This window comes from Podarcis vaucheri (genome assembly GCF_965113315.1).
Source record: "Podarcis vaucheri genome assembly, chromosome: 9".
In the NCBI taxonomy this organism is placed as follows: Eukaryota; Metazoa; Chordata; class Lepidosauria; order Squamata; family Lacertidae; genus Podarcis; species Podarcis vaucheri.
Window position 1 is genome coordinate 68,195,764 of NC_138767.1, and position 27,238 is coordinate 68,223,001.

The 27,238-nt window shown below is 44.6% G+C and overlaps 1 protein-coding gene across 1 annotated transcript; it reads left to right on the forward strand.

Annotated features, from left to right (window-relative positions):
* Positions 1-198: 198 nt before the first annotated feature.
* CCKAR (cholecystokinin A receptor) lies at positions 199-26,312 on the forward strand. Its single transcript, XM_082238256.1, has 5 exons — positions 199-552; positions 3,390-3,635; positions 15,638-15,899; positions 20,035-20,162; positions 25,669-26,312. Exons 1-5 carry the CDS (start codon positions 444-446, stop codon positions 26,193-26,195), a joined length of 1,272 nt encoding a protein of 423 aa, XP_082094382.1. The 5' UTR covers positions 199-443; the 3' UTR covers positions 26,196-26,312.
* Positions 26,313-27,238: the final 926 nt, after the last annotated feature.

Sequence of the window (27,238 nt, forward strand, 5' to 3'; positions counted from 1 at the left end):
AGGCTGCGCAAATCTCATGTATTGACTCAAGTTTATAAATAACTGTGACCGGAGAAGTCTTGAGCATCTGCTGGCTGAGAGCAGTTGGGCAAGGGGTTAATTTTGCAATCATTCCACGGCATGGTTATATCCCAAAGCCACCTCCGTCCGTAAAAGAAAGGGGTGGGTTCAGAAGAGAGGAATCGAGAGTGTTTGTGTGCATGCCTGCATTTCTCTCTGCGGCATTTAAGCTGCCTCACGCCGTCCTCGAAGCAAGCGTCCCCAATCTTCTTTGAATTGCACGGACTAAGCACTCCCGATGAGTGGCTGAAGAAGAATAACTCTGGACAGCGACTCTTGTCAAAGCCCACCGCTGCAGGGTTTTTTTTTAGGCCTGAAATAATGGACTGATAGTCCCCAAACTATGCTTGCTGCCTTAGAAACTAAACTCTGAAGAGTGAAGGATGGATCTAAGTAATGACAGCCTACTTGACAGCAATATTCCTGCTTTCCTGTGCGAGCTTGGCTTGGAAAATTACACCATTTTCTGCCCGAAACACTCTCAGCCTAAAGGTAGGGTACAGTTTATTTATATATCTGTAGCAATACATATGCATTTTTAACACCGTCAGCTTCACCTGCAACTAGTTTAGGGTAAGCAGTTGATAAAGGGTTTTAAAGCAAAGCTCTGTGAAAACATTTGCTGATAATAATTAGTCATTTATATACCACATTTCTCTTCCAAATGAATACCAAGGTGGCTCACTAGGCAGCAAGACAACAGCAAAATACAACAATTAAAACCATGTCCACGAAATGAGAATAAAGCGTCAGTATCAAATACATCGCCCAGAACCTCTAAAAGCTGCTAATAATGGCCAGGGATTTTTTTTTTTTTAATGAGAGTGGAAAGTCAAAATAAATGGTTTTACTTGGTAACTCCGCCTACAAAGCAACATATATGTTTGCTGGAAAATTGAACAATTGCAACACAGGGCAGAAAATAATGCAAAGAGTAAGCTGAAACACTGGTGCAATTTTAAAAGTTTTTTTTAATAAAACACACACACACCACTGCAGTTATTATGAACTACATATAGAAGGACTTAGTGTGTGTGTGTGTGTGTGTTTTATACCAAAGGTGTCAAAACACAGAGTCATATATTACACTACCTGTTGTCTGATATATTCCTAAATGGATAGAAATAGGGATTTGCAAGCTGCATAATTTAGAAGGGTTATATTGTAAGAAGTACCAGATGCTGAATGTGCTACGCCTTTGAGAAAAGGCATGAGATGTGTTCTGGATAGACCAGAACTGAGCTGCTTAGAGCTAAGCTTGAGAGCGCAGCAGAAGGAATGAGACCAAACACAAGCAGATCTCTGGTTTACACCAGCCTATCTAGAAGGGCTGGTTGCCACCCTTTTCACAGCAGTCAATATAGCACATATGCCTCACATTTTTATTTATAGCTTCCTTCACATTTTAGGGCAGAACTACATGTCCTTCGGCAGCTGATACAGCCCCATCTCCGTCTCTGACATGCAAATTGGCGGCAGGGGAGGTATTTGCAGGGGAGAAGCAACAGGCAGCAACTGTCTCCACACAGTTGCTTTCACCCTGTAACTTTCCTATATGTACCTGCCCTGCTCTCGCTGCGTTGACAGGCAAACACGGTCTCAGGACTCCAGCTGGGAGGAGAACAACCAGAGATTAGGGCTTGCTAGGGAGGCAAGTCCGTATAGTAAAAGCCACGGTTTTCCCAGTAGTGATGTATGGAAGTGAGAGCTGGACCATAAAGAAGGCTGATCGCCGAAGAATGGATGCTTTTGAATTATGGTGCTGTAGGAGACCCTTGAGAGTCCCATGGACTGCAAGAAGATCAAACCTCTCCATTCTTAAGGAAATCAGCCCTGAGTGCTCACTGGAAGGACAGATCCTGAAGCTGAGGCTCCAATACTTGGGCCACATCATGAGAAGAGAAGACTCCCTGGAAAAGACCCTGATGCTGGGAAAGATGGAGGGCACAAGGAGAAGGGGACGACAGAGGACGAGATGGTTGGACAGTGTTCTCGAAGCTAACAACATGAGTTTGACCAAGCTGCGGGAGGCAGTGGAAGACAGGAGTGCCTGGTGTGCTCTGGTCCATGGAGTCACGAAGAGTTGGACACGACTAAACGACTAAACAACAACAACAAGGGAGGCATAGACCCCTTGCACCTTATCCTCCCTCCTGCCTGACACTTGTCCCTTGCAAACGCCTACTACACACACACACACACCTCTGCATATCTGGGTGAACAGCTGCAAAGAAGGACAGGGCTTTTGGGCCTGCAACCGTTGTTAAGAAGAAGGCATTTGTGAAGTGTGCTGAGATGGCAGCAGAAAGAAAGAGCAAGGTCTGAAAAATGCCAGCCCTCCAAGTCACCCCTAGGGGTCTGGCAGGCTTCGTGTGACAAGAATGAGAGAGCTGTTGCCTGCTGAAATAACCTCTTTCCTGCAACTAGGAAGGGTACAGAATCCCAGTCCATCTTATGGCCCCATCTGCACTGTGCATTGAAAGCAACATAATTCCAGGGCTTCCCCTAAAGAATTGTGGGAACTGTAGTCTCTTAAGAGTGCTGAGGGTAGTTAGGAGACCCCCCCCCCCTGCTCCCCTCACAGAACTACATTTCCCAGGCGGGTTCAACAGTCAATCCCTCTTCCCAGGGAACTCTGGAAATAGTAGCTCTGGGAGGGGAACTGCGGTCTCCTAACAACTCTCAGCATCCTTAGCAAACTACATTTCCCAGGGTTCTTTGGGGGAAGCCAGGACTGTTCAAAGTGGCACAAGACTGCTTTAAATGTCATTTTAGCCATTTCTGCATAGTCCGTTAACTTGGCTAAAATGACCGGAAGAGTCAGAAATTTTAATAAGGAATGGGGGAAATTTGAAACTTATCTTAAAGACCATTGCAAACAGTTAAAATCGTTAGTGGGATTGGAATATCACTTGCAGTTTAAGGTTGAATTCTGGACAGAATGGAAGAGGTAAAGAGTTTGGATTATCATAAAAGATGCGGGAGGAATTGATTAATAACAGGACCCACAAAGGGGAGGATGGAAATCCAGGAGATTCCATGGAATCTTGTTTTTATGTTGTACATTGGATATGTGATTGTAAAATTTTAAGTTGAAAAACCAAATAAATAAGTTTTTTTAAAAGACTGCTTTAAATGTTTAGGGCAGATAACAACAAGAAGAACAACAAAGGGGCCTTAATTTCCAAGCTCAATGGAGGGATAGGCAAATCTGTCAGTTGAGTGACTATCTGTATAATGCAGACAAAAAATAAATTCTGTACAACTTAGTGTGGCTGCGCAGCCTCCTCCAATTTTGACGACAGTCTGTTTTTTGCTTTTTGCTTTAGACCAAGCAGTTCGGATTCTTCTCTATTCTCTGATATTTCTGCTCAGTGTCTTGGGCAACACGCTGGTGATCGTCGTGCTGATCCGGAACAAGAGGATGAGAACGGTGACCAACATATTCCTGCTGTCGTTGGCCATCAGCGATCTCATGCTGTGCTTCTTCTGCATGCCCTTCACGCTCATTCCCAACCTCCTGGAAGATTTCATTTTCGGCATTGCTTTCTGCAAGCTGACCAGCTACTTCATGGGTGAGTCGATGAACATCCACATTTTGACTACATATGCCAAGCCGTTTTCAAACTCTCCGCTTTCAGAGACCACATCTTCCATACCATTGGGAGGTTGACCACCTTCACAGCTATTCAACAGACTAGAAATACTATATTGTTATATAATAATAATAATAATAATAATAATAATAATAATTTATTTATACCCCACCCATCTGGCTGGGCTTCCCCAGCCACTCTGGGTGGCTTCCAAAAAAATATAAAAATACTGTGATACATCAAACATTAAAAGCTTCCCTAAACAGGGCTGCCTTCAGATGTCTTCTAAAAGTCTGGTAGTTGTTGTTCTCTTTGACATCTGGTGGGAGGGCGTTCCACAGGGAAGGTGCCACCACCGAGAAGGCCCCCTGCCTGGTTCCCTGTAACTTGGCTTCTTGCAGTGAGGGAACCACCAGTAGGCCCTCAGTGCTGGACCTCAGTGTCCGGGCGGAACGATGGGGGTGGAGACGCTCCTTCAGGTATACTGGACCGAGGCCGTTTAGGGCTTTAAAGGTCAGCACCAACACTTAGAATTGTTGCTGCATAGGCTGGGATCAGTCCAGTTTTAGAGCCATGGATTTCTGGTTCATTTCAGACCTGTTGCCTGCTCACTACTCCTCACCCACCTATTTATTCTCAATAAAGTTTCACACTTTGACCACTGATGCATGGATGTAGCAAAGGCAGCTGCCCCCCCAAATCAATGAAAATCAATTAAAAAATACATAGAAAACTGAGGTTTTCTCCCCCCAACAAAAGGTCTGCCCCCCTAACAAAAATCCTGACTACGCCCAGTGTGTGCAACTGCCACTGTGGTCTAAACCATGGAGCCTCTTTGGCTTGCCGATCAGAAGGTCGGCGGTTCGAATCCTCGCAATGGAGTGAGCTCCTGTCGCTCTGTCCCAGCTCCTGCCAACCTAGCAGTTCGAAAGCACACCAGTGCAAGTAGATAAATAGGTACCACTGCAGCGGGAAGGTAAACGGCGTTTCTGTGCACTCTGGTTTCCGTCACAGTGTTCTGTTGTACCAGAAGTGGTTTAATCACACTGGCCACATGACCTGGAAAGCTGTCTGTGGACAAACGTCAGCTCCCTTGGCCTGAAAGCGAGATGAGCGCCGCAACTTCACCATCCAGGGGTCCTTTACCTTTACCTTTTTTGTTACATATGAGAGATTAGGTTGTGGGGAGGGGCATTGCCTTCATGCTCCCCAGAGGCCACTGTTATTGTTGCCATCTGCCTGTCCCGAGACACAATGGAGTGAGTCTCTGTGGGTGAAGCCAAACTGCTGGGGAATCACAGCGCCTGCTGTGGCTGCAGAGACCGCTAACTCATAACTGCTGCCTCCTGTGTTGTTTTTGCTGTGTTAGCAACACCAAAGTAACCTCTGCGTGGAGGTCCTGGGCTGCCCAGGAGACGAGACCCCCGTCTCCGCCTATCGTATAAAACCATATTTTTATTTACCTCTGCTTCTTCAGCAAAGGTTCTAATTAAAATCTTCTCTTTTGTGACCCATCAGTTCTACTTTGAGCGAGAGGTTCAAGAATGGCCATGGCATCATTGGTCCAATGGTACTTTGTGTGTTTGTTTTTAAGAGCTGGAATTATTAAGTACCCAAAATGTCGGTGAAAAGCCACAACAGTGACAGAATATTGGACTAGAGAAGTTTTTAGCCTTACCCACCAAGACACAATTCCAAGTTTTTGACTCATGCATCCTCTGGACAGTTGGGGGGTGGGGGTGCGGGTACCAGTCTCGCTTTGGGCTCCTGGGCTGCGGTGCTGGAAGGGCGTTGTTACACTCTTGGGATACATAGCACAGCAGTGAAATGAGAATAATAATAATAATATTTATTTATTTATACCCCAGGGATGTGGTTGGCGCTGTGGGTTAAACCACAGAGCCTAGGACTTGCCGATCAGAAGGTCGGCGGTTCGAATCCCTGCGACGGGTGAGCTCCCGTTGCTCGGTCCCAGCTCCTGCCCACCTAGCAGTTCGAAAGCACGTCCAAGTGCAAGTAGATAAATAGGTACCACTCAGGCGGGAAGGTAAATGGCGTTTCTGTGTGCTGCTCTGGTTCGCCAGAAGCAGCTTAGTCATGCTGGCCACATGACCCAGAAGCTGTACGCCGGCTTCCTCGGTCAATAAAGCGAGATGAGCGCCGCAACCCCAGAGCCGGCCACGACTGGACCTAATGGTCAGGGGTCCCTTTACCTTACCCCAGCCACTCTGGGCAGGTCCCAACAGAATATTAAAAACACAATAAAACATCAAACATTAGAAACTTCCCTAAACAGGGCTGCTTTCAGATGCCTTCTAAAAGTCAGATAGTTGTCTTTTTCCTTGACATCTGATGGGAGGGCGGGTGCCACTACCAAGAAGGCCCTGTGCCTGGTTTGTGGTACAACAGGCACAAATGTCTAGAGCAGAGGCAGTTTGGTGCAGTGGCTGGAGGGGAAGGGGTGAAAGCAAGTCACGTATTCTCTCTCACACTCTAGCCCAACTCTCAGAGTTGTGCCAAGGCTGGGATGGTATTCAGAACTCAGAGGAAAGGCACAATACAAATGTAACAAATAAACACTGCGTGGGCATGCCGTTAGGTGCTTGAGAGACAAATGAGCCTTAAGGGATATAATTTGCTTTGATACCTGCCTGCCAACAATCAAGGCTGACTGAAAAGCCTTGCAGATTTGGGAAATTGCTTAGTTAGAAATAGTAGCAACAAGCTGTGTTCAGCCCAGGTAGAACGGATTCTGCAATTTTCTCAATTACTAACCAAAGTCAACAGACTGCTTTGCAGGGGGTTAGACTAGATGCCCTTGGGGTGCATTCCAACTCTGCAATTCTATGATTCTGTTATTCCAGACTTAAGTCTCAAGCAAACCTAACAAGTGGTTCATTTTAGTGTCTCCTCCGGTTTTGCCTTAAATTAACAAAATATAATTTTCATCGACTTTTATATTGCTACGTAAGTTCTAACTAAATATGCTAAGGATTACAGCTGAATAAGTAGGGCTATAAACCTAACCCCACTTACTCGGAAGTAAGCCCCATTGAATTCAACAGGATTTACTTCTGAGTAGACAGGGTTAGGATTGTGCTGTCATCCCTCTTCCTTGGTAGAGAACTATATCCTATGTGTGTAGGAATAATGGATGTAATTCAACTAACGTCTACTCAAGAGTAGACCCATCAAAATGAATGGCCATGTCTATTCATTTCAATAGGTCTACTCTAAGTAAAAGTTAGTTGAATGCTGCCCACTGTTTTTCTTTTCCTAAAGAAATAAAGCATTTCATCATGTTAGACAGTACAAAGTTGAGACCAGAATTACTGAAACTTCAATGAGAACCTGGCCTGAGGGAGGCAGCTGAACACTCTCAGGGGTCAGAGTTGAGTGGGGACATCGTAAAATAAATGTTCAATTTTCTGTCATTTTTCCCTAGAGAAAAGGCAGGAAAATATTATTGTAGCCTATTATCTAGGTTTTAGATACTTGTTTTCATATGATATAGCTGACCCCTTTCTTTCTTGTAAATGCCAGCTTTATCATGTTGTTGTTGTTGTTGTTGTCGTCGTCGTAGTAGTAATAATAATAATAATAATAATAATTTTACTTTTTATACCCCAGCCACTCTGGGCAGCTTTCAGCATATACAGAAGCGTAATAAAACATCAAACATTAAAAACTTCCCCATCTATGCTCAAATAGTTACCGTGTATACGTATGTGTTTTTAAGGAAAGAATAGGCTAGTTGAACTTTGAAATGGAAGTGACTCTGAAATCAGTAGGACTTTCTATTTCTAATTAATGTGTTTCTGATCAGGATACGGATTTGACACAAAACTGTGTATTTTGTAAAGATCACAAAGCTTGATGATGGCATTTCTAGGAGTGTCAAAAAGGATTAACTCAATTTTTACTATTATTCATAAGCACAAGTATGTAATGAGAAACAGGACATGGGTGTCTTTCTCTAGTAGAATTGCTAATTGTTTTGGTTTTCAGTTGTTAGCATAGGAAAGAAAATTGTCTCAAGCTGCAATATTATATATATTTACCTGCGAGAAAGCCTGATGAACTCAGCTGGATTTATTTCTGAGTAAGAAGGTGAAGGATTGTGAAGTCAAAACAAATTGTTCCTCAGATAAGAGAATCTGTTGTCTTGGGCAGCCTACGTCCAAAAAACCTCTGCAAAAAAACCCCACAAAATAAAAACCTATAATAAAAATAAGAGACAAAGTTCATTTTTAAGAAACTGGGAAACACTTTTGATTAGACGATCAATAAAACAGTGAAACATAAAAAAAATGGCAGTCAACAAGTTAGAGTTAATTGCCGATATAAAATCTGAGGCATGGAAGCTTGCCCTTTTTCTTGGTAATTACCGCCATAAAGACATTTCAGGGGAATACATCACCACGACATTTACAATAGTATCAATATATAGCCCTCTGGGGATTTATTATGTAAGAGATACCTTACACTTGCTAAAAGCTATAGTCACACACAGTATATTTTTGACTTCAACACTTCGCTTATTATAGATACATTTTATGTCTTAAGATATAGGATGCCTTTTCTCAGATAAGCTTTACATTCGGCACCCAAACCTTTACATTAGTGAAATTGCGATTTTTTTAAAAATCACAGGTATTGCAACGTTAAAATCAAGAGCCATGCTTTTGCTCGTTTATCAGTGTTGTGGAATAAGTGGGAGATGTTTTTGCGCTGACAAGCGGAGACCCCCCAACCCTGGGCAACAACTGCGTGGAATAATGGCTCAAGACAATGTGTTATGGGATTAAAATTTGGCCACAGGTGTGGAGGAGTCCCTGGTCCTGAATGGGGTAACTGTGCCCCTGAAGGACCAGGTGCGCAGCCTGGGAGTCATTTTGGACTCACAGCTGTCCATGGAGGCACAGGTCAATTCTGTGTCCAGGGCAGCTGTTTACCAGCTCCATCTGATACGCAGGCTGAGACGCTACCTGCCCACAGACTGTCTCTCCAGAGTGGTGAATGCTCTGGTTATCTCCCGCTTGGACTACTGCAATGAGCTCTACCTGGAGCTACCTTTGAAGGTGACCCGGAAACTACAACTAATCCAGAACGCGGCAGCTAGACTGGGGACTGGGAGCGGCCGCCAGGACCACATAACACCGGTTCTGAGAGATCTGCATTGGCTCCCAGTACGTTTCTGGGCACAATTCAAAGTGTTGGTGCTAACCTTTAAAGCCCTAAAAGGCCTCGGTCCAGTATACCTGAAGGAGCGTCTCCACCCCCATCGTTCTACCCGGACACTGAGGTCCAGCGCCGAGGGACTTCTGGCAGTTCCCTCACTGCGAGAAGCCAAGTTACAGGGAACCAGGCAGAGGGCCTTCTCGGTAGTGGCGCCCTCCCTGTGGAAAGCCCTCCCACCAGATGTCAAAGAGAACAACAACTACCAGACATCTGAAGGCAGCCCTGTTTAGGGAAGCTTTTAATGTTTGATGTATTACAGTATTTTAATATTTTTTTGGAAGCCGCCCAGAGTGGCTGGGGAAGCCCAGCCAGATAGGCGGGGTATAAATTATTATTATTATTATTATTATTATTATTACTTCAGATGTAGGGAGACCTTGGCTTAGGCATTGGGCGTTTATCCCTCCCAGACCCCGGCCAGGGATCTGGGGAACATCAGGGTTATCCAGACTATGTGGGGATTGGGCTGGCTCTGGAGAACGTCTGTTCAAGCAGAGAGCCTGCCCCCTATTTCGCCACCGTCACAGGGGAGAGCAATTGGCGTATGGCCAATGCCTTCCCTCAAAACAACCCCTTTAACGGGGAACCCTGGGGTCGCCGCCACGGGGATGGGTGGGTCACTGCTTCATCCCTCCTCCCAATTTAGGGAAGATAGACTAAAGGATTCCGCCCAAGGCCTGAAACCACAAAAGTTGTGACGTTTTGCTACGGGGAAGGTAAACCCTGCCAATGCAGGGAAATTCCTTTCCGGCCCTTCAACAGCGACCATAACGTAGCAGCGCCCGCGTACCTATGGAGAAGAGGTTAACCTGCAAAAGAAGGCTTAACTGAGAGAGGGCAGGGTGGGAGAAGCTCTGGAGCTGACTGGAACTCCCAGGTAACTTCCGCCCACTGTTGTGTGGGCTGGTTGATCTCTCCCCTTACCTGGCCAGCTCTCTCCTGGCAACGCCCCCCCCCCCAGATTGGCTGGGATTGCCCCCAGCACAGATGAACGGCCGGTCGTGATGTGTGGGGAGGAGGTAGCGTACCTCCACCCCCACGCTGGAAAGCTGTTGAGGCTTAGCTGACTGGCCGCAATTCCACCCACCAGATAAAAGGTGAGCGGACTTATTTTCCATTGAGCATTGCAGGGCCTTGGACTAGATCAGGCATGGCCAAACTCGGCGGTCCAGCTGTTTTGGGACTACAACTCCCATCATCCCTAGCTAACAGGACCAGTGGTCAGGGATGATGGGAATTGTAGTCCCAAAACAGCTGGACCACCGAGTTTGGCCATGCCTGGACTAGGTGATCACTGGGATCCTTTCCATTTCTACCATTATATTATTCTATGCAGCGATTCTATGGCTAACCCTAGCCCCCTTTGTGTGAACAGGGTGAGGGCATGCGTTGAAAAGGCAGCAGGATTGCACCGCTGGCTCTGTCCGCAACATCACATCACTTTCCTGGTGGTGCCTATGCAGGTAAAAATCCAGCATCGCCTGAGCTCTGCAAGTGCAGCTTTCTCCCAATTGAAATGCAGAGCATTTGATGACCGGGACATTCACAGGGAAACCAAAATGCATGTTTACAAAGCTATTGTACTACCAACCTTACTATATGCTTGTGAAACATGGACCACTTATAAACGCCATCTCCAACGCCTCGAAAGATTCCATCAACAGTGTCTCCAATAAATTTGACACATCACTTGGGAAGACAGGCAAACTAATGCCAGTGTACTGGAAGAAGCAAAGATCACCAGTGTCAAAGCAGTGATTCTTCAACATCAACATTGTTGGACTGGTCACGTGGTGCAGATGCCTGATGATCGCTTTCCAAAGCAACTACTCTACTCCGAACTTAAAAATGGAAAGTGCAATGCTGGTGGTCAACAGAAGAGGTTTAAAGACTCTCCCAAGGCAAATCTTTAAAAAATGTAGTGTAAACACCAACAACTAGGAAACACTGGCCTGTTAGTGCTCCAAGTGGAGAACAGCCTTTACCAAAGGCACCATGGACTTTGAAGACGCTCAAACTCAGGATGAAAGGGAGAAATGTGCTAAGAGGAAGGCACGCTTGGCAAACCCTCACCATGATCAACTCCCACCTGGAAACCTATGTCCCCACTGTGGAAGGAGGTTTGGATCCAGAATTGGCCTCCACAGTCACTTACGGACTCACTGTTAAGACCGTGTCATGGAAGACAATCTTACTCGGCTATGAGGGATCACAGAAGAAGAAGAAGAAGAAGAAGAAGAAGAAGAAGAAGAAGAAGGGAGGTGCCTATGCAATGCATGGACCTGTTTCGCAGGAGTAATGCAAGAAGAGGGCCCATAGATGCTCCCTGGCAGTGTTTCCCCTGACACTATTTTGCAAACCACTGGGCCTTCTGAAGAAATGCCCTGAGTTCAGCATAAGTGACCTTCCTCACTGCAGACCTGGAGCAACAGGGAAGAGTGCAAGGTTGCATCTTTGACCGATAATCTAATTTTCTGCCCTGTTAGATACAGATTGTAGCTGAATTATACAGCCACGCGTCAAGAGTTACGGTTTTAAATCAGGCCAGCTGTCAGAACTATATTGACTCCTTTCCTATAAATGAAATGGAAAAGTTTGTTTCATGTTGAAGGCCATTTCCTGAGTGTTAATGTGCAGAGTGTCAAAGGGTTATCCGTTCCGAGAATCAGGAACAAGAAATTATCCTTCCTTAATTAATTAGATACTCATAAAACTACAGGAACGAGTTACTAGTTCCAAATGTAATATTAAAAAGGTCTAAATGGCAAATGCTATACAGATGGGCATCTTTGCTATTTGCTACATTGGTTTCAACAAACATTGGTTCTCGGTTTCTGAGCAGCCACCGCAAATTTTGCCAGTCTGCCCATAATATATTTCTCCCAATTGGGCTGCAGATAAATAACGGTCCAGCTGTCTGCATTGGCTAGACCCACAGTTTCTCTATATGTTTATTTCTTTAATTCAGCTTATATTATACATTGAAGTACGTCGTGTCACACAGTACTTGAAGGGGGTCATGGATGCAGTAGGGTTCTGCCCTCCTCCTTTTGAGGCAGATCTATAACCATCCTATAGCTTTTCAGGTAAATAGAACTGAATCTGGTCTAAGCATCCATGAGTCAAGATGGCCCATGAAGGGTTGGCTACTTCTGGATCTGCTTCTCTTTCTTGATCTGGTTCCCCAATCCTGCATTGGTGGCCTTGATAAAATGAATATTATATTGTTCGGGAAGGGGCATAGCTCAGTGGTAGAGCACTGCAATTGTAAAAAGGTAAAGGATGCCTGGGCAGTGATGTCCAGTCAAAGGCGACTATGGGGTTGCGGCACTCATCTCATTTTCAGGCTGAGGGAGCCGGCGTTTGTCCACAGACAGTTTTCTGGGTCATGTGGTCAGCATGACTAAACTGCTTCTGGTGCAACAGGACACCATGACGGAAACCAGAGCACATGGAAACGCTGTTTACCTTCCCGCCACAGTGGTACCTATTTATCTATTTGCACTGGTGTGCTTTCAAATTGGCAGAAGCTGGGACAGAGCGACGGGAGCTCACTCCGTCGAGGGGATTCAAACTGCTGACCTTCTGATCGGCAAGCCCAAGAGGCTCAGTGGTTTAGACCACAGGGCCACCCACATCCCGAGCACTGCATGTAAAGGGTCCGAGGCAAACAGTACCTGCCATATTCAGGTAAGACTGGGAAGGACTCTTCGCTGAAACCCGTAGGATTTAAAAATAAGGGGGACCTACTAAAAAAACAGAAGCCTTTTTACTTGGTATAGTGAGGGGTGAAATCCCCAAAAAGGATGTTACTTTTTTCCTGTATGCCACAACAGCTGCGAGAACATTGTTAGCAAAGAATTGGAAGAAACAAGATTTACCAACTATCGAAGAATGGCAGATGAAGATGATGGGCTATATGGAACTTGCCAAACTGACCGAGAGACTCCGAGACCAGAGAGAAGAGACGGTGGAAGAAGACAGGAAGAAGTTTAAGGACTATTTGAAAAAATATGTTAATATTTAAACCTTAGAATAGCTTTGGAAGTAGATATAGACTGTAGGGTTAGAAGATAGGGTATTTTAAAGTAGTATTATTTGTAAGTGATAAAATGTGCAGTTATTTTAGTATGATTTTTTAAAAAAGATGGTTAGAAATTATGATATATGTAAACTGCTAAACATGAAGTAAAATAAAAATCAGATAGGCGGGACTTGGGGAAGCCCACTTAACAATGTTTAGAAAAAGAAGGATATGACAAGAATTTGCTCGTATTGTTTGTCTTTTCTGTGTTTTTTATTTGTGTTATAAAATAATTAATTTTTTTTGAAAAAAATAAAAATAAGGGGGACCCTCCTAAGGGGTGCTGAGGAGGCACGCCAGCTCAGGATGTGCTGAGATGGACACCTCTCACCTCAGGTTACTGGAAGGATGCCAATCTCAGTGTTCACCACACGGAGTTTTTATACACTGGGATTCTGCGACAGGCATGCCAGGTTGCTGTACCAGGCTTCAGATCAGAAGTCTTATGCGTTTATGGCTCCTGACCCAATACCATGCCAACCCTGCTTACTTCAGCATTTGTTGTTGTTGCTTAGTCGTTTATTCGTGTCCGACTCTTCGTGACCCCATGGACCAGAGCACGCCAGGCACTCCTGTCTTCCACTGCCTCCCACAGTTTATTCAAATTCATGCTGGTAGCTTCGAGAACACTGTCCAACCATCTCGTCCTCTGTCGTCCCCTTCTCCTTGTGCCCTCCATCTTTCCCAGCATCAGGGTCTTTTCCAGGGAGTCTTCTCTTCTCATGAGGTGGCCAAAGTCTTGGAGCCTCAGCTTCCGGATCTGTCCTTCCAGTGAGCACTCAGGGCTGATTTCCTTCAGAATGGATAGGTTTGATCTTCTTGCAGTCCATGGGACTCTCAAGAGTCTCCTCCAGCACCACAATTCAAAAGCATCAAGTCTTTGGCGATCAGCCTTCTTTATGGTCCAGCTCTCACTTCCATACATCACTACTGGGAAAACCATAGCTTTAACTATATGGACCTTTGTTGGCAAGGTGATGTCTCTGCTTTTTAAGATGCTGTCTAGGTTTGTCATTGCTTTTCTCCCAAGAAGCAGGGGTCTTTTAATTTTGTGGCTGCTGTCACCATCTGCAGTGATCATGGAGCCCAAGAAAGTAAAATCTCTCACTGCCTCTCACTCCATTTCTTCCCCTTCTATTTGCCAGGAGGTGATCGGACCAGTGGCCATGATCTTCAGCATATAGGCAATAAAAACTTCTCTGTTTTCACCCACAGCTGGGTCTTGAGCGTTATTTATCCTCTATCTAGAAAGGGGGGCAGGGGAAACCACAATTCGCTTGCCACACAACTTGTTCAGTAACCTGCTCATCAAATGGCCACTTATCATTGTAAATGGAGCAGTTCCCCAGTTTAGTTTCAGCAAAGTTGACTTGTAGAAGTTCTCTGATTTGCAGTACTGTCCCATAACTTCTCTGTAGCCGTTGGAAAACTATTAGAGGGTAGCAGAACAGTATCGTCGGCGTAGAATTGTGTGTTTACTTTGCACAGAAAAAAAAATGGTGTATTTGCTTTGTAAGGCCAAACTCATATGGGAAGATAAGTAGCGTTTTGTAATTCTGGAACCGAGTTGTTAAATAGAAAGAAGTGGCCTTCAGTTCCGCATTTAATTATTGGGTCCGTATGGAGTTTTCTAATCAAGGCAAACAGTCATCTATCTGCTTTTGTGCTCTGTAATGTTGGTCACAGTTAATCCTCTGAGGTGGTATTATTTGAAAAGTTCAGAAGAGATGCATTTTGTGAAAGAATGTTTTCTTTTGCCTGATTTCTTTTGTCTGGCTTGAATTTCACTGGGTGACCTCTAGTATTAAGAGAGATGGTGAAAAGCGTCTCTCCATTTTCTCTGCACCACACATAATTGTTTTAGACCTCTTTTGTAAATAGAAGACGTTGGAATATTCTAGAAGAAACTTGTAAATGGCCTTGAGCAAGTTGCTAGGCAATTGAAAACTTCCCCAGCAACAGGTGTCCTTATCAGGGCATGCGATCAACTAAGTTGGGATCAGTCTAAATGAGTATGTGAATGAGTAAACATTACGTCTCTGGCCGGATGGCTAATAAGAGAAAATGATTATGTTTCTTTGTTGTTGTTTTTCTTTATTAATGACCAGGTGTAAAGTTTTGTTAATAATAAAGACTCTTTATTCCTGTAATTGGAATTTCACTAAGAGATAGCTGGAATGCTGCTGCTGCTGTAAGGAAGTAAAAGATGCAGGAAAAATTTCTGTAAAAAGAACTCTGTTGCAGAAAGAAATGAAAACTCAATTGACTGGGAAATGCCCCGACACGCTGTTTCAGTATAACTTGTAAATGATTACAGGTAGCAAACGGTAGCAATATTTCAAATAACAAATCAATCAATCAATATTTTTTTATTGTTTTTAAAAACCCTCATATATCTGAAATGCCCCATAATAGGGCAGGTTGGTTTTATTGATCCAAATGGAACATTATCCACAGAAGCCAGGTCTCTTGGGAACCGCTGAGTCCAGCCACAGAGGCCTGGAGTTTGAATGGTTCTGCTGGCTACTGTCAGATAGGTTATTGCTATGCTTCTGGTTATTACTGGTCTGATTCCCACCGCTTGCCAAAAGAAACAAGAGACAACCATTTACTCTCTCTACTCTCCTTTTCCTCCCCTTTTCCCTCATGCGCTTAGGTGTCTCAGTCAGCGTTTCAACCTTCAGCCTGGTTGCAATATCCTTGGAGAGATATGGCGCTATTTGCAAGCCGTTGCAGTCTCGGGTTTGGCAGACAAAATCTCACGCTTTGAAGGTGATCGCTGCAACCTGGGGCCTGTCCTTTGCCATCATGACGCCGTATCCGATTTACAGCAAGCTGAATCCGTTTGAAAGAATCGACAACAGCACAGCGAACATGTGTCGCCTGGGCTGGCCAAGCCCAGTAGTAGAGCAATCTTGGTAAGAACAGATTTAAATATATATCCATAGATAGATAGATAGATAGATAGATAGATAGATAGATAGATACAGTATTTTTTGCACCATAACACTCACTTTTTTCCTCTTAGAAAGTAAGGGGAAATGTCTGTGCGTGTTATGGAGGAAATGCCTATGAGTGGCATGCCTACGGATTTTCCTCCTCTAAAAACTACGTGTGTGTTATGGTCGGGTGCGTGTTATAGAGCGAAAAATATGGTAGATAGATAGATAGATGATAGATATAGATATGGCATTTCTTGGGAGATGGTATTAGATGGCATTATTGTTGGTACAATTTAATATGCCAAATTATGGACAGCCAGTCCTTCAGCCTGTCAGTGGAGTAAAATAAGTGCAGTGTTGAAGGGTTTGCTTCATCGTATTATAAACATGGTGACTGCATCATCCAGTTTGCCCGCTGCCTTGCTTCAGGAGAAGAAAAGGCTCAGGATTAAACCCTACACAAATCCAGAGTGGAGTCCCCAAGATAGCATCTTGTACACCTCCCTCTGGCAACTCCAACAGCCAAGCTGGTGCCAAATGTATTGCACTGCTTTCTATATTTCATCAGCGAGGCCTAGTGGGGGGGGGGTCTTGCCATCTGGCAGCCAGGGCCTCCCTATGCACTGCCCAGGCTCGCTCTCCAGAGAGAAGAGTTTGGATTTCATATCCCACTTGATCGCTACCCTAAGGAGTCTCAAAGCGGCTAGCAATCTCCTTTTCCCTTCCTTCCCCACAACAAACACTCTGTGAGGTGAGTGGGGCTGAGAGACTTCAAAGAAGTGTGACTGGCCCAAGGTCACCCAGCAGCTGCATGTGGAGGAGCGGGAAGCGGACCTGGTTCACCAGATTACGAGTCCACCGCTCTTAACCACTACGCCACACTGGAGAGGTCACTTCAGTGCTGCTAATGCAGCAGAAACAACGTGGGAGGCAGCAGTTATGAGCTCCAGTGGTTTGCTTCCCCCCAGAGGCACACTCCATTGTCTTGTGAGACAGATGGAGGCCAGCAACCAACTTCCAGCAACCATTGGCCATGTTAAATTAATTCTACTACCTGGGCATTTTATTAGTTCAAATATTTTCAAACCTTCCTCCAGTGGATTCTAGGCAGTTTACTATAAACACCATCTAGCCCAGGTCTCAAAAGTTGCACAGGTAGGAGAGAATCCATACAGGGGTCAACTGAGCTCTTCTCCCTCCCTGCCTCTTCCCACTGGACTGGCGCATGCACTGCAACACACCAGCCATTACATTCCTCCCAATTGATCCTTTCCTCCCCAGGACCAAGTGAGCAGACTAATGGTCTAGCCGCACGTTGCCTCCATGTGCAGCTCTGTGAAGGAGCAGGCCCCCAGAAGTACGTATAGGGGATGTGCACAGACCTTCTGTGCACGGCTGTCAACCGTCCCTTATTTGGCGGGAAAGTCCCTTATCCCAGTGTCGTGTCCTGCTGCTGTCCCTTATTGATGATGTCCCTTAAATTTCCCGGGTTTCAAAGGAAGCAGCTCCTCTCCCTCCCTCCCTGCCGGCCAGGGAGGAGGGAGGCTCCAACTGTGTTGCTTGGCTATGTTGCTCACCCAATAAGGAGTCTAAGAACGACTGGGGGGTGGAGCTTGCATGCCTTGTGCCAATCAAATCAGCTGCATTGCCTGGGGACTTGCCTTTGCTCAGCACTTCCCAGTGGATAGGTGACTGTGGTTTTCCTTGCTGCATCCCTTTTGCCGGGTTGCTGCACTGTGGGAACCACCGCTTGAGGCTTCGTTTGGCTGCTGGTTGACTAAAATCCCTTATTTTTGCTGCTGATCCCTTATTTTCGAGGCTGCTGGTCCCTTATTTTCAAACCTGTAAGTTGACAGCTAGGCTTCTGTGGCAGATAAGTGACTGTGCAAGGGCTGTGGGTGAGGATGGAGATAGATGATAAATTGCATGGCGATCCCCTTCCACATCACCTCTTAAAGGAGTTAATTGGGGGTGTGGATCTCATGCCCATAGTTGTTTTGCACCTATTAACAGGGGTGCCACCTCAAGTTCCCATGGAGCAATGCAAAATTCAGAGCACGTTTCAAAGGCCAGGAGAGAATTTCAGAATTCAGACAATCAGAGTGATAATAAATTCCACAGAGGCAGCTGTGCTCATTTGTTTCAGGAAAGACAGAGAATAGTGACAACTCAAAGGCAAACCAATTCATTGCAGCTTGAGCATTCTCTCCCCCCGGACCTCATAATTTTTGATTATAGTATCTGTTTTACATTTTTTATTAGATTTTCTGTTTTACATTAATTTCAACAACCTTAAAATATCAATGACTTCCCTTCTTCTCTGTCCATGGTTCATTTCGCAAAACATAAATCCCCACATATAAACTAAACCATTCAGTATTCCATCATTACATCCATCAAAACTTATTCACACTGTTGAATTTATCTTCATGCTGCCCACGTTTTCAAATAAACACCATTTTCCTCCAGATATTCAACAAACATTTTCCAATCTTCTTTAAACGCATGTTCTTCTTGTTCTCTTACTCTATATATTAAGTCTGCGAGTTGTGCATATTCTGTCGACTTGAGTTGCTGTACTTCTTTGGTTGGGACCTCGCTCGTTTTCCATTTTTGGGCTAAAAAACCACGGACCGGAGGACGAGCATACATAAATAACCTCTTTTGACACCTGGGAATTTCCGTCTGAAGTATCCGCAACAAAAAGGACTCTGGGTTTAGAAGTACTTTTAAACATTTTTTTTCAATTCATTATGGATTATTTCCCAATACCCTTTTACAGGTCCACCACATATGAAAGAACGTCCCCTCAGTCTCATTGCATCTTCTAACACTTATCTGATTCAGTATTATATATCTTAGTAAGTCTACTTGGAGTTAGATACAATCTGTAAATCATTTTCAGGTAGTGGTCCTTCAAGGAATAGCATTGTGGCTTGAGCATTCAAGGAGTGGAGCACGTATTTTTTCAACTCACTTAAAAGGGGGAATATAAGCAGAAAGGGGCTGTGGGCTGTACTTCTACAATCTTTATCCCTTACCCCAAACATCCACAAAGTTTCAGCGATGTCTCATGTAGGGAAGGCTACATATATCAATCCCTATGTACCTGGACTTCCTTGGATCATGGAACCTTGGTGTGGGATCCAGGACTCATTTGAGTAGGCTTTGCTTCCTGAGATGTTGTCGCACCTTGTCTGAAGCCAGGCCCCACAGCCGTTTCTACCCAAATTGCCATGCATGAACAGCGATTAGCCTACATCTATTTTCAAACACAAATTAGTACTCAGAGCATCTGACAAGTTACATTTTCAGTGCCACAACCAAGATGCAAACTGTCTGAGGGGGAGAGGGAGCGAATGTAGGACCATTCTACTTTTTTTTTTTTTTACAAAACTATCACTTGTCTCCCATGTCACTGAGTTTGGGGAAGTTTTTAATGTTTGATGTTTTATCGTATTTTTAATATTCTGTTGGGAGCCACCCAGAGTGGCTGGGGAAACCCAGCCAGTTGGGCGGGGTATAAGTAAAAAAATATTATTATATTTGTTATGTACCGAAGTTCTCACCCTGGGCCAGCAGGGGGATACTGTAGATAGTTCAGGTCCACATATGCAAATAAGGGATCGAAAGTGACGTTCAGTGATTGGATAGTTACAGAAAGTTGTTACAGTTACGTTGTACTGGAGCTCTATATAAGCAGGCTGGCTGAACCCTTCAGTTCAGTTCTGTTCTGGCCTGTGAATAAACAAGAGCTGTTTGAAGAATCACTGTGTTGTCTGATATGTTCACCCACAACTTAACAATATTATTAGGAATTACTGATCTGCAAAGTGAGCTGAGCAACTAAAAGGGGTGCAACCCCCCCCCATAAACCTTTCCATGTTTCAGAACAAATACTGTGGGATATCTTTTGTCAACTCTGACAAGTCATACTACTAACATTACATCCTTTTCAACTGTGAGCTATAATAATTACACTCGGTTTTAAAACAAGAGGAGGCAGTGCACCCAGAATCAGCTTTAGCCCATTTCAGAGATGAGAAAGAAGATGGTAAGAATATTTTAACTTTTTCTCTGCTGGTCTAAGCCTTTCTTCTTGTTTCTGCAGGTACATCTTCCAGCTCCTCATCCTTTTCCTTATCCCAGGGATCATAATGCTCATTGCGTATGGCTTAATCTCCTTGGAGCTCTACCAAGGGATCAAATTTGATGTCAGTCAGAGGAAGTATTCACGAGGTAATCTTCATGACCAGTCCCATTCGCCTTCTTTCACTCAGATGTGAAAATGTGATGAGCAGACATTTTTTTTCCTGGAAAAAAAAATCTGCAACAGAGCAGTCTTGCAAATGTCTCTGCGTTACGAATCATAGCCAGGATTTTTAAAAAAGCATTAATTATTCCGTGTGTGTGTGTGTGTGTGTGTGTGAATGTGTGTATTTGTGTATGTGTGCAATTGCGTTCCTTCCCCTCTGGTATTTTCATTCACTTTTAACAAGAATAGATACAACGGTATTCCAAGACAAGCAATATAGAACTAACCATAAAAAGTTGCATAGAAAACTGCCTTGTACCAAGTTAGCCCATTGCTCCATCTAGCCTAGTATTGTTTGTGTAATAATTTTTATTAGTTTTCAATTACAATAACCCAATTGTCACAATTCCAAATTATAATACAATTAATAATGCCAATTGTTCAGATGCCAAATTATATTATTTTGTTGCCCCCTCCCCTTGTGTGCTAGAATTGATGATTTGATAATTTAGTTTAACTCTGCATTCCGAAAGCCTGATATTGTTGACATTGATTGACAGCAGCTTTCCAGACTTCAGGCAGGGATCTCCCGGCAACAACACTCTCCTGCCTCTTTACAATAAATCTACAATCCATACACAAATAGTATTCCCATCTGGAAAACCAGAGGCAACAATTATAAGTAATTGTTGTAAGGTATTATGTTTCAAAACATCCTAATAACAGAGACCAGAGTTATCCTAGTTTACTTCAGTAATACAGTGGTGCCTCGCAAGACGAAGAGAATCCGTTCTGTGATTCTCTTCGTCTAGCGATTTTTTCGTCTTGCAAAGCAAGCCCATTGAAGGATTAGCGGATTAGCACTTTTAGCGGCTTTTAGCGGCTTTTAGCGGCTTTTAGCGGCTTTTAGCGGTTTATCTGCTGATCGGATCAGCTGATATGCGGCTTAGCGGCTTAGAAAAAGGGGGGAGGAAAAAAAACCCAGCAGGAACTCGCAAGACATTGTCGTCTTGCGAAGCAAGCCCATAGGAAATTCATTTTGCGAAGCACCTCCAAAACGGAAAACTCTTTCGTCTAGTGAGTTTTCCATCTTGCGAGGCATTCGTCTTGCGGGGCACCACTGTAATGAGAATGCACCCAGGGGGACACTTACAATAAAGGATCTATTTCTGGGGAGGTGCCTAAATCTCCCATGCCCTCCTGTCCTCTTCAGCGTATTTCCCCCTCAGCCAAGGCTCCTTCCAGTTTTAGGATCCCTCTAGTTCAGGCATAGGCAAACTAGGCTCTCCAGATGTTTTGGGACTACAACTCCCATCATCCCAAGCTAACAGGACCAGTGGTCAGGGGTGATGGGAGTTGTAGTCCCAAAACATCTGGAAGGCCGAGTTTGCCTTGTTCTAGCTGGTTCAGGCAATGCAGGAAGTCACTGAGAAACATCTGCAGAGCTCATACGGGGGGGGGGGTTAAGCGGGGGGGGGAAGGGTTAAGAAATTCTGTCTGATTTCCCCACCTTTAGAATCAATAGCACCCACACGTTAATGTAATAAATAAGAGAAATACACATACGGGCGTAGCTGGGGGGGCAGAGAGGGACAGTTGCCCCCCGTCAATAAAAATCAATAAAAATAAGGAAAAATATGTACCGTATTTTTCGCTCTATAACACGCACCAGACCATAACACGCACGTAGTTTTTAGAGGAGGAAAACAAGAAAAAAAATATTCTAAATGAAACAGTGGATGTATGATTTTTGTGGTTCATGCTGTGGCCACAGACATGTGATCTGACAGTGAGTTTGGAGTAGCCCAATGCAAAAATCCTGAGGATCCATGTGGATCCATGCTTTGTAACCACGTTTTTGCACCACTGCAGCCCCAGGCAACAGTGGGTGCGTGATTTTTTTTGGTGCAAGATGTAGCCATGGACATGCTATGTGATCTGATGGTGAATTTGGGGTGACCCAGTGCAAAAATCCTGAGGATCCATGTGGATCCGTGCTTTGTAACCACGTTTTAAGTGGGAAGGGAAGGAAAAGCACTCAAGGGACAAGGAGCACGTGTGGGGTATGTGGAGAAGGATGCTGCTAATAATGCTATTTAGCGAGCTGAGTGGGGAGGAGAGAGGGACAGAGAGCCTGCTTGCTTTAAAGGAGCCAACCGGACAGGAGCCGCTTACACTCATGTAAGCGGCTCCCCTCCCCTCCCCTCCCGCTTTGCTCCTTTAAAGCAAGCAGGCTCTCTGTCCCTCTCTCCTCCCCACTCAGCAGCTCTTCTCCCGCTTTACTGTTTCAAAGTGAGCCACGGAGGAGGGAAGGAAGGGGAACCATGGATCCTCTGCTCACGACTGCAGCAGATCCCCCCGCCACCCGCAGGCATTCCGTCCATAACACGCACAGACATTTCCCCTTCCTTTTTAGGAGGAAAAAAGTGAGTGTTATGGTGCAAAAAATACGGTAACTAGCTGAGGTTCTGCCCTGCTACAACCATGGAAATACAGGACTGACACCTGTATTTATTATTATTACTATTATTACTACTACTATTATTATTATTATTATTATTATTATTATTATTATTATTTTGTTGTTGTTGTTGTTGTTGTTGTTCGTTCATAGCATCTGGTCCCACCCAAAGAGATTGAGACCACTCAGTTGAATCTGTGTATCTCCAAGAGATTGACATTTCCAGTTTTGAAAACTAAAATGATTATTTGCCACTGCTTCTACTAAAAAATAAAAATAAAAAGTGCCGTGTTGGGACTCAGTTCCACTCTAATCAGACATTAACTATCAGTAGCAAGGATTAAATAGAAAGAGCACCCCCTGGCTACAACCACAAATCGGGGGGGGGGGTTGGTTGGGGGGTACAGAGCTATTTGATAACTTGTGAAATCAAAGCTTCACAAGAACCACATCTCTCCAGCTTCAGGTGAAATTGTCTCCTGACTAACTAATCTCACCAGAATCCCAGAGACTCTGGAAAAAAGATTTTTGATTGCGCAGAGGGGAAAGTGCCTTGTTTTTAATGTAGTCTATTACAAAACAGGCCTTTTGGAGAAAGAAATATTTACTAGTAAGCTACACGTGTCTAGGTAACTCAAAATTGCACTGACATCGGGTCCAACGGTGCCAGCTGGTCAATAAGCCTAGTAGTGTACTATAATCATTGAGTGTGTTTTTTCTGAGGCTAGATGGTGTTATTATGCAATTAATCCTGATGGAAATGGAGGCCTCTGTTAACAGAACATTTTGTACAAAAAAAGTCACTTTCAGAGAATGATCAACTGCTATTATGCCATTAATTGCACCAAAATAGCACGAGCCTACCAGGCAATACCCTGGGATCAAAATAAATATGTGTCCGGGCACCCATAATTCCTGAAATTAGCAAAAGCTAGAATTAATAAAGGTTATAGGCTAAAATTGGGCCAAACATTGCTGGATTGAGTTTAGGATAACAACTGTGCCAGCTTGACATGGCTTGCTAGGGAGAAGCCATTAGCGGACAAAGGCTTGAAATGGCCAGTCGTTAGCCCAACAATGGGAGCCATGGCAAGACTGAAGACTCTGCAGAACAGAGAGGGTGAAGTTGCCAGGGTTACAGTGGGCAATGTTAACAGGAAAGGGGAGTTGTGATTGGCAAGGATTTAGGGGGAGAAGGAGAAGAGGCTGTACCCAGAGACCAGGCAGCTGTTGCTCCAGACCCAAGCTTGCTGAAGAGAAACGGCAAGAAACATTCTTGAGGTGTTACACATGCCCTCCACTGAAAGATTCAGGTTGTAAATATGTGCAAATAAATCATATTTCATGGAGACACCATTAGCCTCCATTGTGCCTTAATTTTCTGAAGGAAACACAAGACCCCTGGAAACTCATGCACCGCTCGGGCAGAGATTGAGGTGACCTGTAACAATATTGTATGTACTTTGAAGACTTTTCAGCTCACTTTGACTGACTGACTGACTGACTGATTGATTGATTATTTGGTTTTGAATATTTCTACCCTAGCAACTAACCAATTAAACATTAAGCTATTGAGGCAGGGACGCGGGTGGTGCTGTGGGTTAAACCACAGAGCCTAGGACTTGCCGATCAGAAGGTCAGCGGTTCAAATCCCTGCAACAGGGTGAGCTTCCGTTGCTCAGTCCCTGCTCCTGCCAACCTAGCAGTTCGAAAGCACGTCAAAGTGCAAGTAGATAAATAGGTACCGCTCCGGCGGGAAGGTAAGCGGCGTTTCCGTGCGCTGCTCTGGTTTGCCAGAAGCAACTTAGTCATGCTGGCCACATGACCTGGAAGCTGTACGCCGGCTCCCTCAGCCAATAAAGCAAGATGAGCGCCGCAACCCCAGAGTCGGCCACGACTGGACCTAATGGTCAGGGGTCCCTTTACCTTTAAATAATAATAATAATAATAATAATAATAATAATAATAATAATAATAATTTTATACCCCGCCACTCTGGGCGGCTTACAGCTTACAGCACATTAAAAATTGCAAAACATTGGACATTAAAAATTTTCTGATACGGGGTTGACTTTAGAAGACAGATGTCTTCTAAAATTCAGATAGTTGTTTATTTCCTTGACATCTGATGGGAGGGCATTCCATAGGGCGGGAACCACTACCAAGAAGGCCCTGTGCCTGGTTCCCTGTAACCTCACTACTTGCAGTGAGGGAACTGCCAGAAGGCCCTCGGAGCTGGAGCTCAGTGTCCAGGTTGAACAATGGGGGTGGAGGTGCTCCTTCAGGTTGTGTAAGATATGATCAATAGGTAATAATTACCAGGAAGGAGAAAAGGTATACAGGTGGTGACCATTATATGTGGGGGCTCTGTTCCTGGCCCCAACAAAGTGTGCATAAGCCTGTTCCACCCTGTTCCACCCTGCCATCATTCTGCCCCCTATTCCACTTCCATTCCATCCTCTATTCTGCCTTCTTCTGAGTCCAAACTTTTCAATGGTTACGTGTCAATTGGACGTGTGCAAAATGGTTGCCCCCTGTATATTAAGTTCCCGTGCACTACACACACCCCGTCCTCAGATATTCCAGCTGCCACACTGTTTCTGAATCACCCTGAGTCCCTCTCAGGGGAAAAAGTGTGGTATAAATAAATATAGCTCCATCCATATAGCACTGGTCCATATCAAGTCACAGAGGAAATTACCTCAGTCTAGATATGGCTCAAACAGTACACCAGAAGGCGGGGGCCTGTCATATGAAGGTGGGTAATTCTCATTCTTACAGAACCCTTTCTAGATGCAAAGACTGAAGCATGCCTCTAATTTCAGTGGCCCAAAGTGTGTGCCTTGGCTTTCAGAAGTTGAAAAACATCCCCCCCTACACTCACACACACCTGATCTCACACACTGGCCTTCAAAAGATATTTATTTGCACATTTTGATGCGTATCTTTTGCCAGCCGTGCGGCAGGTTTTGTGCCCTCGCACGTTGTGTGCTCTTGATAACGGGGTCGCATTTGCTCTTCCCGTACAGAAAGGAAAGCCAGCACCAGCAGCAAATTTGAAGATAGCGATGGGTGCTATCTGCAGAAAAGCAAGAAGAAGAAAAAGATGCCCCTTCAACAGTTTCCATCCAATAGGAGCATCTCCAAAATTGAGCGGCCTCGAAGCAATTGCTCCACCGCTAACTTGATGGCCAAGAAGCTGGTCATCCGAATGCTGATAGTGATAGTGATCTTGTTTTTCGTTTGCTGGACGCCGGTGTTCAGCGTCAACACCTGGCGTGCATTCGACAGGGTGTCGGCGCAACTGCTTCTCACGGGAGCCCCCATCTCCTTCATACACTTGCTCTCTTACACCTCCGCTTGTGTGAATCCCATTATCTACTGCTTCATGAACAAACGCTTCCGTATGGGTTTTCTCGCGACGTTTACCTGCTGTGCAAAGCAAAAGCTTCCAGTGGCCAGAGCAGAGATGGCAGAGGAGGAGGAAGGCAGAACCACAGGAGCAACGCTTTCCAGGTATTCTTACACCCACATGAATGCATCCGCTCCTCCCTGAACATGCCCAAGGCGGGGAATCGGTTACTTTATCTCCTTCTGTGGTCTTGACTTGTGTTTAAACCATCTGCCATGCCTTTGTACGAACATGCTTCAGTAAAGTGTAGGAGAAAAATAATTTGCGAAAGGTCTCCCATCAGTCGGCAACACTTTTCAGCTTTGGGTCTCAAAAATAGATAGAAGTTACCTCAGGTAGAAAAGGTCAGTGACAATAGCCCATGGGGCACAGTGGAGAGGCTGAGAAACTGTCATGGGCACCGCCATAAAACAACTCTCAGGCCAAAAAGAATGGCTGTCAGTGGGGATCTGCCTTGTCAGAAATGATTAATAAAATTCCCAAGCAACAGAGGACAAGGCAGAAGTTGGGTTTGAGGCCAAACACTAAACCACCTATTTGCCCCCACCAAGGACAAGAAGAGATTCCATTTCAGAGATGGAAAACGGGTGCTGTGCAGTGAAATGTCCACCCACAAGGGGGGGGGGGAAGGGTAGCAATTGTCACCCATCCACAAAAGCAACAGACTTTGCCAATAGGCTTTGACATCACATTTTTACTCCAGGCGCTTCCACAAAGAATCACCGTTATTTTATCTGTGACAATTTCACACAATAGCTAGAGGTACGCATCAGATCTGGAAGAATCCCAAACCAACTAAATGAAGCCTTAATCTGATCTAGCAGAGTGCTTATTATGTTCCTAATTAGTGGGAATAACCATAAAACAAAGCAATCAGCAATCACTTGATCTGTCAATGTTTTGAACTGCAGCTATGAGAGGGTTGCCCTGACCTCAAGATTTGGTTCAGACGCCAATCCATTACTTCAGAAAACAACTTGATTTGGATTGAATCCCAATTTAGAAAAATAAAGCTATGGTCATTCCCCGTTTAGATTATAGGGAAATGGGGGGGGGGGTTGCTAGCCATTTTTTCTTTTGATAGAATAGAATAGAATAGAATAGAATAGAATAGAATAGAATAGAATAGAATAGAATTTATTATTTATACTCCGCCCATCTGGCTGGGTTTTCCCAGCCACTCTGGG